The 11,740-nt window shown below is 42.1% G+C and overlaps 1 protein-coding gene across 1 annotated transcript in view; it reads right to left on the bottom strand.

Moving 5' to 3' along the window:
• sf3b3 (splicing factor 3b, subunit 3) overlaps window positions 1–11,021 on the bottom strand; it is a 26,610-nt gene extending 15,589 nt beyond the window's left edge. The window contains exons 1-19 of the mRNA XM_068723314.1: window positions 10,915–11,021; window positions 10,131–10,266; window positions 9,481–9,636; window positions 9,025–9,195; window positions 8,486–8,658; window positions 7,614–7,755; window positions 7,152–7,264; window positions 6,843–6,980; window positions 6,608–6,711; window positions 6,227–6,392; window positions 6,010–6,105; window positions 5,620–5,692; window positions 4,673–4,824; window positions 4,299–4,454; window positions 3,521–3,676; window positions 1,845–1,988; window positions 813–935; window positions 473–627; window positions 1–94 (exon numbers count right to left, since the gene is read on the bottom strand). The exon at window positions 1–94 is cut by the window's left edge and continues 81 nt beyond it. Coding sequence (XP_068579415.1) covers window positions 1–94; window positions 473–627; window positions 813–935; window positions 1,845–1,988; window positions 3,521–3,676; window positions 4,299–4,454; window positions 4,673–4,824; window positions 5,620–5,692; window positions 6,010–6,105; window positions 6,227–6,392; window positions 6,608–6,711; window positions 6,843–6,980; window positions 7,152–7,264; window positions 7,614–7,755; window positions 8,486–8,658; window positions 9,025–9,195; window positions 9,481–9,636; window positions 10,131–10,200 — 2,382 coding nt within the window. The 5' untranslated portion in view covers window positions 10,201–10,266; window positions 10,915–11,021. The remainder of the gene's footprint in view (window positions 95–472; window positions 628–812; window positions 936–1,844; window positions 1,989–3,520; window positions 3,677–4,298; window positions 4,455–4,672; window positions 4,825–5,619; window positions 5,693–6,009; window positions 6,106–6,226; window positions 6,393–6,607; window positions 6,712–6,842; window positions 6,981–7,151; window positions 7,265–7,613; window positions 7,756–8,485; window positions 8,659–9,024; window positions 9,196–9,480; window positions 9,637–10,130; window positions 10,267–10,914) is intronic.
• Window positions 11,022–11,740: the final 719 nt, after the last annotated feature.

Raw genomic sequence — 11,740 nt, 5'->3', positions numbered from 1 at the left:
GGTCTCCGGGTGGATTACAAATTTCCTGGGAGTGTACTGCAGAGGAAAGGCCACCTGGTTGAAGACCGCTCCTAATTTCTCCAAAGCCAAGATTCTGCCAGACGGATAATAATGAGTCAACAGGAGCAGTGAGAGGACGGTTACAAATGATCGTTAACTTGAGGGGTACAGCCGAGCTCCCGAGTCAGATCTATGCTTCTCTACTCAAGACACGTCGTTCCTAACACGATAAAATGACACTTTGGTGACATCGTGTACTACACCGAGCTGCTCTACCACACATTTAATTGACAGGGTAATCTAAGGTTCCTGTTGACGGTCAGAGCACCATCACAACACTTGATGGAGGTGTAGCACATTATCAGGTAAACGTGGTGCCTTTATTATATACATGGCAAAGGATGGAAGACGTTTTTGACACTTCTTATTGACGCGACAAATAAGGCCGTTATGTTGCAGTGTGTCTCCATACCTCAGCGTGTTGGTGGAAATGGCCACTATGCCTTCGGGGCACTGCTCGGAGGCAAAGCCAGAGGCGTACTCCAGGGTCTCGTAGGACAGAGGGGTCAGGTGGAAGCGAGACTGGTACGAGTAGCTCAGCCAGGAGCGACTGGACATTGCCAGCACCTGTCAGCGAGAGGAGAGACAAATTCTGATTCAATACGTGATCATTTGACCTTTAACATGACAAACTGCTCAGGAGCTTCGATTTGATGTTAAGATTCCTTCCATAGTCTGATTTCATACTTGTATGAGAGCAAACTGAGGAGTCATTTATATATGTGTATTGATGCATTGTGTGAGTCACATACAGCTTCCTGTCCCTGCATCCTGACTCTGAAGAGTTTGACAGGTCGTGACCCCAGGTAGCGTGTTCTGGTGTCTGACAGGTCACCAGTCACCGGGTCCAGCACGGTCCTCAGCAGCACACCGTTCTGAGAGAGGGGCGCAAACACACATTTCACTAGATGACATGAGCTAGAATAAATACCACATCAGCCCTCTAGAAGGATACATGTAAAATACATATTTATTGATTTTACTTTGTTTCTTACAGTACAGCACAGTCAGCTCTGGATTGAGGGTTAATGGTTATAGTTAACTATGGTTAATAGTTGTGGTTAGATATCATACGTTGTTGCAGATATCTTAATTAAATTGATTCAGATCATTGATTTGTTGCGTTGTATAGCCGCAGTATTATGTATATAATGTTCTATCATTATAATATAATCATATAACAGTGGATATTGTTAAAATACTTTTAATACAATTGACCTGTCAATGTTAATGACAGTTTATCTATTACTTTCAGCCATTTCAACCATGCATTTATTACATACAGCTACTTAAACTACTCACGTCACTTTTTTCATTATATTAACTTTTTGGTTAGCGTCTCAATTTCTCTTCTTAGTTGCTTAAAGTTTTACATCTGAAATCTGGATATTTTGGTATTTTTTTATATTTCATATTCGACATCGATGTGACCAAGCGTGCTAGGGTTTTGTACGCCTTTACTATTAATTCATGAAATATGAAAAACGTGCGTCATTCAGAGATTTTCTCTCGGATCTTTCACCCAAGCAGCCAACTTAATGCAGCTATGATGTCTTCTGTGTATTTTTACAGGGTGTGATTCATGCAGGATAACCACCGCGTCACCTGGCTTCATCTTAAATAAGGTGCTGGAAGAATCAAAAAGCTCAAACTGGTAAAGTTCTAGCACTTCTAGTGTTCTCTTCATAGAACACTAGGCAGAGAACACTTCTATTCTACCACACAGGGGTGTGATTTAAAAACACACCCCTTGTGGAATCAGTTGGGTGAATGAGAATGAATACCTGAAGCCCTATGTTGAGGTAGAGGAAGCCAATGGTTCCCTTTTCTCCAAGTTCATCCTGTTTCTCGACCCCTCCCATCTCAACAATACACAGACTCTCTGGCTGGGCTGGCAGGGCCTGCATACTCAACGGCTGGAGGCAGTCCTGAAAGTGATAAGAGGGTTGACACCGTTTCAACATACAGACGGCTGGAAACAAAAACTAAAAATAGTCTCACTAAGGTCTATACACAAATGTGTTGATATACGAGGTCTCCTCCTTTAATACATTAAGTGGTATAGACATCGGGAATTAACAATTTACTTGTTTTGGTTTATCAAAGGCTGAGTGAATCTTTTGGGAATAATGAAACATTTTTCATTTAATATTACCTTGGACCTCACAAAGCATTACTTAATCCTCATCAGTTTGCAGACAAATTTCATCATATATTGTTGAAAAAGGTACATTTTATAATTTAAATAATGCTGTAAGGTACAATGAATAATATGAAGCGCTTGTGAACTCATCAAAGCCAGACTCCCCTCTATTAGTATCCTGGATGGGACTTTGCTCATTTGTTTTGGTTGACGATGGGCCAGAATGGTTTTCTATGAGCGATAGTTTGGCTGTGTCTGAAGCAAAAAGAAATATTTTAAAGGGCAATGGATGCTATTTTGGTGATCCTTACTGACAGCTTTGCCCTGGTGAAGGGTGTCACTGTTAATTGAAAAAACATGGATTCCTCTGACCTGAGAAGGAACCAAACAAATAAGAGGAGACTGGAGAGGATTCTTGTCAAGCATCAAAACAAATTCAGCAGCTCTAGATGGGGTTTAAACCAAATGCTGGTACGTTAAGACAACATGTATTTGGTTGCAGGATAAACACGTCTTACTGCTCATCACTAGAGATGCTGATATCAAGCAGACACCCGAGTCAAATGATTGTGTATCAGTGACAATAGGGCCAATATATTATCATCTACGTAGTTTATTTACGGGAATTTGAATTACTGATACTATCTGATGTCTGTGTTCTTGATTATTATCATTTTTAAACTTCACTTAGGAATTTTATGCATTTAATTTACATTTTAGATTTGCTTCCAGTAAAATATTACTGACTTCGTATAGTGACTTTGCTGTTGTAAACATTTAGTTATATCTCAAAAACGAAATAACTCCTAATCCAGTTCTACATTTAATTGTTTTTAAAATACTACATATAAAAGAACAGAGTATTGGTAAGAGTAGCTCTTTGCAGTAATACAATCCTAAAGGTAATTATCCCTACCTGAGGGCCGCCATAGTTTTCCGACATGCTTGGAAAAGGAGGGTTGAGTGGAGGGTCCTATTGTTGCTTGCAATTTACAACCTAACCACTAGATGCCACTAAATCTCACACACTGTTCCTTTAATTAAATACTAGTATCGGATCAGTCATTGGTATCGGGACATAAAAAGTCTAATCGGTTCATTACACCACCTCTCCAGCACGACGGGCTGACTAAATCTAGGGCAAGTATACAAATACAACAGAGCTTCACTCAACTGACAACAGTTGACTTTTTTCACAACATTTTGGATTTGTTCAGTCAAACACAGAACATTGAACGGTAATGTGTCGAGGTGCTGAGTGTTGGTGTATTTGCTGGTGGGTCCATTTCATTTACAAACTAGTGTTTCTGGTCGTACCAAAGGGTCCAGGGAGATGATGCGGACAGTGTTGTCGACCAGTCCCACGGCCAGGAACCGCGAGCGCTGCTCACCAGGTGGAACGTTTGCGAGGCTCATACAAACCACGTCTGCAGACATCTCCTTCCGCTCCGTGTATTCATTCAGCTGACCGGACTAGAGAGGAAGGAACCACAGAGAGAAACAGTATTACTACGCAGAGTCAGCTCAGTTCTGTCCTGTGTTTATTATGGTACCAGAGAACTATTTAGCCTGTCTTTAATATTTGTAGGGCAAAATCTTCTTTCCGCATAAGGTTATTTTAACTTGATAATGACATATATCACAACAGTAATTCAATAATTGTCAAATGAAGAGTAATGAGTATTTCCATATTCAATAAAAACTTTAGTACAAAATGAACATAGGTTTAAATTGATATTATATAAGAAAAAAAAAAGAAGAAATATGATTATTTAATTGTGCAGTCATATCCAAGAATGTAGTTAATCAAGTATTGAGTGTTTCATGTCTGTCACTAAAGGTTGTCAATTACAATGTGAATAACATTCTGTTCACTGGTGTCAAAAAAATGTATCTTGTACATAAAAAAATAAATAAAATGTATAAAACTTGTGTTATTGGAAACAATTGTTGCGCTACAAAGTTAACTTATTTGAAACTGATATTTGCGGTCTGCAGTAGCAGATCGACCCTATTACCCCTTTGAGATTCCATAAAGATCTGAGACTTCTTATGAGGTTGAAGTAACGTGAGATATGAAACTCTACTCTCTTACCGGGTCCATCTCAAAGTAGACGAGCTCCCCTCCGGTGAGCGCGATGACAACCTGCCGCTGGTTCACAGCGCAGCGGACGATGGTTTTTTTGCCAGGAGTCTTCCACTCATTCACACGCTTGTCTGCTCGGATGTGGCGAATTCCGTCTGGGTACACCTGTATGGAGAATTAGGGAGGGAAATAACAGAAATGAGATGGGAAAACAGTAAGTAGTAGGACGGTCTGTTTTCTTATTCCAGGATACTTTATTAATCCGCGCGGACAATTTCATATTTTGTGACATAATAAAATCAAATGGTAAAGACTGTTTGTATGCAACTGTTGTCCAGTATCAGCACAGGTAGGAATGAAGATGATGTGTAAGGCACACCCACCTGCACCAGTGCGTCTTCACCGAGCAGTGAGCAGGAGAGCGTAGGCGTCGTTCCCAGAAATCCAGAATCTGTCACTTCCTCTACGGTCTCTCCGATGGACAGAACCAGAGTGGCGTTCACGAAAGACACGATGATGTAGGCATCAAACTCATCTGATGACAGAAAGGAAAAGTACTGATAAGAAACAGATTTAATGCAGATGGCGCTGAATATGATGAATAAATATACCTTCAACATGATTTGTATAGCTCCCTAGTTTGATTGAATTGAATACAACACACAAACAAACAAAGTGGCAGAAATGACCCATTTTCATTTCATCCTCTCTGCTGCCTGCCAGCTTTTGGGGACGGACCCTCAGTTAGCGGCTGTAGCATCTCAGCCGGTGCAAACTCAGGGGGTCTGATCCCAGGGAACTGACTCAGGTCAGCTTTCTCTGGGCTGCCGTTACACGGGTTAGACCCAGAGCTGCTGCAGACCACGGCCCGCTGGGACTTCTGGCACTGGCTGAATTAGATTTTGCTTTAGAAGTAAAGCCGCTAACGGAAGTTTGTTCTTACGGAGCCGTTGTTTCTGCCACTTTGGGTTTTAGCCAATAAAACTACCAAATCGTACACGGACCGTACATGAACCCGGTTAGTGGCACAGTAAACACAAATTTACTGTACCACTATAAGTCATTCAAAAAAACGCACCTTTAATGCAGCTAAAGACAACAACAAAAAACACAGAAAAACATTCAAAATGGCATCAATGTATGGTTTTGATGTGGGCGCTTTCTTACTATTATAATCTTTATGAAACTGCGCAAAGCTAGCTTGGCTTTAGACATGTTGCACCTTTAAGGTGAACCGTCTCTATTTGCATCCTGTCTTTAACTGGCTGGAAGGCAAACTGTAAATTTGAGAGGTTGGAAAAGAAGTTGTCTGAAACAGGAAACATTTTACCTTCCACATGTCTGCGTACGGTCCACACAGCGTTGGGGTTACCGGGCAGCTCAGACACAGCCATCTCTGATACCTGATAGAGACGGATAGGGAAGTAGAGAAGGAAGACAAAAAAAAGCAGCGATATTTGTATCAAGGGAGTGCAGTTAATGACAGTGTGGACCCCATGGGGGCTCTGACAGCTAGCGGGGGCGGGGCTTGAAAGCATACTGAAATCAGTGCAATTGACAGAATCTTCAGCTTTTAATCAGAGAAGAGACATGAACAAACTCATCACTTTTCAGCCGTGTGTGTGTGTGTGTGTGTGTGTGTGTGTGTGTGTGTGTGTGTGTGTGTGTGTTTCCTGCCTGCATGCATGTTACGTGTGTTGGCAAGTGTGTGTGTGTGTACCTCCAGTCCATGTCTAAGGACCCTCAGAGTAGACCGGGGTCCTCGACCACAGGCAACGTACAACTGTGGCGTGTCTTCATTGGCCAAATCAGCAATCTGTTAAAAACAGGAAGAGAGTACACAATGAGCCAGTAAAGAAATGCACTGCAGTACTGCTGCCAGGTATTTGGGAGGCCCGGTTGAATGGGCACAAGTGTGCGCAAACAAACACACTGACCTGACAGGACATGATGGGTGATAAGTTCTCCTGTTCGTCCACCAGCACAAGGTTCTTGAGGGGGCGGGGCTGGAAGAAGAACGTGTCTCCCTCCTCCAACGGCATAGCAGAGGAGAACTCAGGCTCCTCATCATCGTCACCCAAGTGAGCGATTTGGTAAAGGTAACTAAAGAAAAAACATGAGAGAAAAAAAGAGCAACAAAAAAAACAAGCAAAAGACAAAATACAAAAGAATTCTGAGGATATTTTTACAACAATCTGAAGGTTTTCAAGCCCAGAAAGAAAAGAGCAAAATGGCTGAAAGCTGTATTCTGTCAAATGTAACAATAATCAACAAGAAGAGGGACGACGAAGAAGAATTGATCCTGACAAATGACTTACTGGTTTCCAAATTCTGAACACACGAACAAGAAGCCAGTCTTCAGGACACACATGGCTGTTGCTACGGGGATCGTGTCAAAGTATTTCAGCCTGATTTCTGTGACCTGAGAAATAAATTAAATATTAATTTTAGTGCTAAAACATTTAGTAAATCAATCAATCCAGAAGTGAAAAAAAATAAATAAATCAACACTACAGCAGCAGGGCCCTCCATCAATCCCTCATCTTCACTCACCATTTCTTCATCCGTTTCCAGGGTAACCTTAAAGATGTCTCCCTGCTCGGTTTGGGCCAGGAAGAAGAACATGGACTTGGTCTTGTGGGTGGCTGAGCAGACAAATATCATGCCACGCTCCGGGTCATCCAGGTCATTCTGCAGGATGGAACAGATGAGGAAGAGAGGAATAAGATGAAATGTGCACACAGAAACAAAAAGTGGGATTGAGCTGAACCAATGTCTTAAATCTCTACAGTCAAGAGAAGAGTCTCAGTGTTAGTTGACCGAGTGTAAGAAGTATGATGTATTTCTGTATTTATGACTCACCCTGCGTCGCGGGATGGGACAGCGAATGTCAGGCTGGTCTCCAAAGTTCTTGTAAGTGATGTAGTTTTCGGAGCAGATCAGAACTCCACTGGGCCCATCTGCACCACCAGGAACTAGACAGAGAGGAGCGTTTAGTGGGATGCGTTTCTTTGCAATCAAAATCGAAACACAAGCAATCCAAAAGCAGCATGGGCTCTATTTTCCAATACAAGGTTTCCACTGAACACTTGAACTTGCTCTTCAAAGTGAGTTACCGTGTGCCGAGATCAGAGGTGTTAAATCTTTCTCCATCGTTTATCAGAGAAGAGACATGACAAACTCATCATATCAACAACACTTTGATGCGATGATAACTATTTGTAATCTAAGGCCTGTGTCTGTGTGTTATCTAGGGTTTTCACTCCGATGACTGAAGCAACTATTATCTCATCCTTGGGGCGTACAACGTGCCCGGATGCTTACCAGTGATGAGGAAGTTTCCATGCTCTTCCAGAGCCTCGCTGTACTTGCGGACCACGTGATTTAAGCCGAGGTCCAGCTCGTAAAAGGTGAGCGTCTGTTGCGTGTTGGCGGCCGCTTCTCCCGTCGGGTCATTGTCAGCTTCCTGGAGAGAGCAAATATCAACATACAGGATCTGAGCTTTTCAAAATGAGTCCAATACTATGCACAGCCAGGGTTCCCACTCTTTCCCAGGACATTCTAAGTGACAACTAGCTGGTATGACAGACAGAGATTGTGGCATATAGTAATATACATAACTGTATTAATCATTGCTGCCACAAATATTAGCCTACAGTTTTGCCTACTGACAATTGAACATTGTTTCCCCAACGTAACCGGGAGCAGCCTCTCCCAAATACTCTGGTCTATTAACGACTATTTGATCGTTACTATGATCCTGAACATAACTCAGACCTTTCAAATGGAAACGTTATCTGTTCTGGTGTTCTGGTAGATAGAGTAGTTCATTCTCAGCTAGAGGGAAACAGGAGAATTTTGAAATAATTTCCCAAGACATTTTACTTTTACTCTCGATTTCTGTGTGTTTTCAATGACTTGAAAAGGTATACAGTATACCGTAGACACTGTGGGAGTGGTGGCCCCTTTAAGCTCATTGAACCATAGCCAACGGGTTAAAAAACGCTTACATCATCAGGATAGTCAACAATATTTGTTTCTAATGGTGTTTGAAAATGAACTGCATGTGCTGAGATCAGAGGTTGCATCTTTCTCCAGCAGAGTCAGAGAAGAGACATGACAAACTCATCACATCCACAACACGGCGTGCGTCACCTTAAAAGGCATCACAACCGTGGCTTCTTTCATGACCGTACCTCGTAATCCATCTCCAGGCAGGCAAACATGGGGTTCTCAAAGCCCACGTCGACTCCTACGACGTGGTAGACCAGCGTGTTCGCTTTGTGTGCTTCCAGTGGAGAGGAGATGGTCAGCCTAGCAGCTGCATCTCTGTTCAGAATATAAACCAGCTTCTGCTTCTCTATCGCTCCTAGACAGGGGAAGGACAGGAGGAACCAACTTTAGGTAATATAGTTAAAATACACATGACTGTTCTTTTAGACCAAAACATTTTGATTTTAGAATACAAGATATTAGAATTACACCATTAATAACATCATTCTCAGGACACTCAAACAAATGCAGTCCATTACAACAGTCCTGCAATAAATCCTACCTTCAATATATATACACACACACACACACACACACACACACACACACACACACACACACACACTACTGTGTTCTGGAGGTGTACTAACCTCGTCTATGTCACATGAAAATAACATTTTCTTTTTGGGGGTAAACTGTTGGATTCATGCAAACTGTGTGACTCGTCGCTATCACTCTGTACCTATCATCACGGCTCTGCCCTTTGGGTCGACAGCCAGGAACTGTCCGGGGACGATGCGCCGGCAGCCGCTCTTCCCAAACGTTTCCTGGTGGATCTTCTCAAACATGTTTTTTGATGGATGATATTCCAGGATGACAATTCGACCACTGTCGCTTCCAACAACAATGTAGTCTACAAACACACAAGAACATCGATAAACAAAAGGTAGTACATGTAGTGAGAGAACTGTTTTCTCTTGTATTTTATCAAAATATGAATCATTTTAGTGAGGTTATTGAACAGTTGAACATCGGATCTCAGGGAAGAGGGAAATCTCTCCCCTTCTTCAGTAGTGGAATGTAAAACCAGTGGCCAACTCTGAACATACATCAACCTATTTCATAAAAATCAACCTTTAGAACGATGTCTTTAACTACATAATCCGTGTTTGTATTACATGCTTCCTTGGCTACGTACCTTTGGTTCCTCCAGTGAGTCTGAAGGCCATCAGGGACCGAACGATGCCAAACACCTCCACTGTGAGCAGAGTGTGCACCTTTCCCGTGTTGGCATCTGGCCGCAATAACTCCAAGATCTTTCCCCTGGAAACAACGATCTCCTGCATTTTGGTTCCTAATAAGACACAAACATCTCTTTTCAGCATTCAGCACGGGTCACATGTCGGCCATCAACTGAAAAGAAGCCCTGCATAGCTCCTCTCTCACAAACCCAGGAACTAAAATTGAACAAAAATCTGATCACCTTTCACAGAAATACAACTGCAGCCAGTGTGCATGTCTAAGTTAAAAATGATACATTGTTATACTTAATAATAAAATGATCACCATTTAACCTTACAAATATTAAAAGGGTGACAACAAAAAGTATACAACTTCCTATAGGACTTTCTGCAGTTCTGTTCTAATCAAATTCCAGAGGTGTTGCACCGTCTGGGGCTGACGTTGGGTGTTTGGCTCAGGGACACATGAGGAAAGGAGAAGCCAGGGAACGTTATTGTGGTCGAATCCCCTACTCTAGCTCTTTAAATAATGACAAAAGAGGTGGGAAAACGTATGGAGACTAATGATGACCCAACCAAGCGGGAACAAGAAGGCAGCGAAGCTCACCTGAGAAGTTCCCATGGATGGCATGAGTGATGCCCGTGGCACGCTGAAGGGTGATGTTGTACAGAAACATGGCTCCTTTTCTGTGGCTTCCCCACAAGGTTCTTCAGGGGCTGCAAACAGAGCACTTAGCTCAAACCTGTAAAGAAATAAGTAAATGGGGGGGGGGGGGGACGTTTATGTTTGAACAGTATTATCTCTTACTTTGAACAATTATTTCCCTTTTAAATGTGTCCGTACTTAGCGGTGTCTCGAATGTTAAAGAGGGATATTCAAACGGAACTAAGCTGCACTGTTGAGGAAGTAACGTTAGCACTGTGGTACAAATAGTAAATGTTACCTTCCAACAACGAATTAACTCTGATAAATAAAGCCTTTAAGAGTAAGAAGAGGGTCAACAAGCTAACTTCTAGTGTTAGTTTACGTGCCTATAACCGACGAGCACTGCTAATGTTAGCTTAGCAGACAAAATACGAACTTCACGCTGAGCATGTCCGAATAACAAGTTTGTTTGTAAACGTGGCTCCTTTGTTGCAAAGCCAAGGTAGCAACGTTACTTATCTTTAGCCTTGAGAATTCAAGTTGGTCAAAACTGTGCACACAGTTAGCCTTTACAGTTCACTTATTGTATTCAACGGACTGAGAGCCCATTCATAGAATGCGCCACTTTTGCGTGACGCTATCCCCCATTTCCGTGCTATAATACTTCACACCGTGCACACTTTACATACATATAACGTCCATCCGAATACTGACAAGCTGTACATTTGCACAATTCAATATTTACCGGCGTGTTAGATAAGATGCTTCTGATTTCAGATGGATATGACTTCATTTACACAAAACAATCTCCATGAAACTCTGAAAACCAACGATGAGCCGCCGTTTTGGGGTCCTTCGTCGGCTAAAACGCCGTCATGTGAGGTGGCCCACACAGCGCCTGCCAGAAATGTGAGACTTGCTGTAGTATTGACAAATATCCAGCAGATGTCGACAAAGACCTCAATGACGGATCTAAAGTCAGAGAACCGGGTATCCCATGTGTTTGAAAGCGTTTTTCTTTCTACATTTGTTGTCGTCGCCCCCCCCCCTTTTTTTTTTATACACGTTATCCATTGGCAATATAGTGTCACAAATATGTGCAAAATTCTACTTCATTTATAATTATGTCAACAAATATGTCAAACATGTCATGACATTCTGTATGGTACTAATACTGATGTTGGCATTTCATGGAATGGTTCAGCACAAAAAAAATCATACTATCAAATTTCAGTCAGTGTAAGAATCACCAGCTTCATGCAAATGCTAACACAAGAAGATACATGACATGATACATGACTGTGAGTGTCTCAGAGGACAAACAGGCCCCCTCATCGCCGTTGAGTAAACAGACACAAATGGTGAAAACAGTGACCTGCTAACACCTACAGGTATACAGCGAACTCTTATGGATTTACACCAGTATCAGCGACAACAACACTGGACTGGACTAAAACTTCATGGAAAACGAACATGTTTTCCATATGCTGGTCATTTTGTCTCTCACTTATTCCTCAGGAACACTGCGCTCAATAAGGGTATTCACAGTAAAGGTCAGACTTCTAGTTCTT

This window comes from Cebidichthys violaceus, unplaced genomic scaffold (genome assembly GCF_023349555.1).
Source record: "Cebidichthys violaceus isolate CVI_PGR_0920_01 unplaced genomic scaffold, fCebVio1.0.p SCAF_3, whole genome shotgun sequence".
In the NCBI taxonomy this organism is placed as follows: Eukaryota; Metazoa; Chordata; class Actinopteri; order Perciformes; family Stichaeidae; genus Cebidichthys; species Cebidichthys violaceus.
Note: the sequence above shows the minus strand (reverse complement) of the source record. Positions and strands in the feature narration are given on the sequence as shown.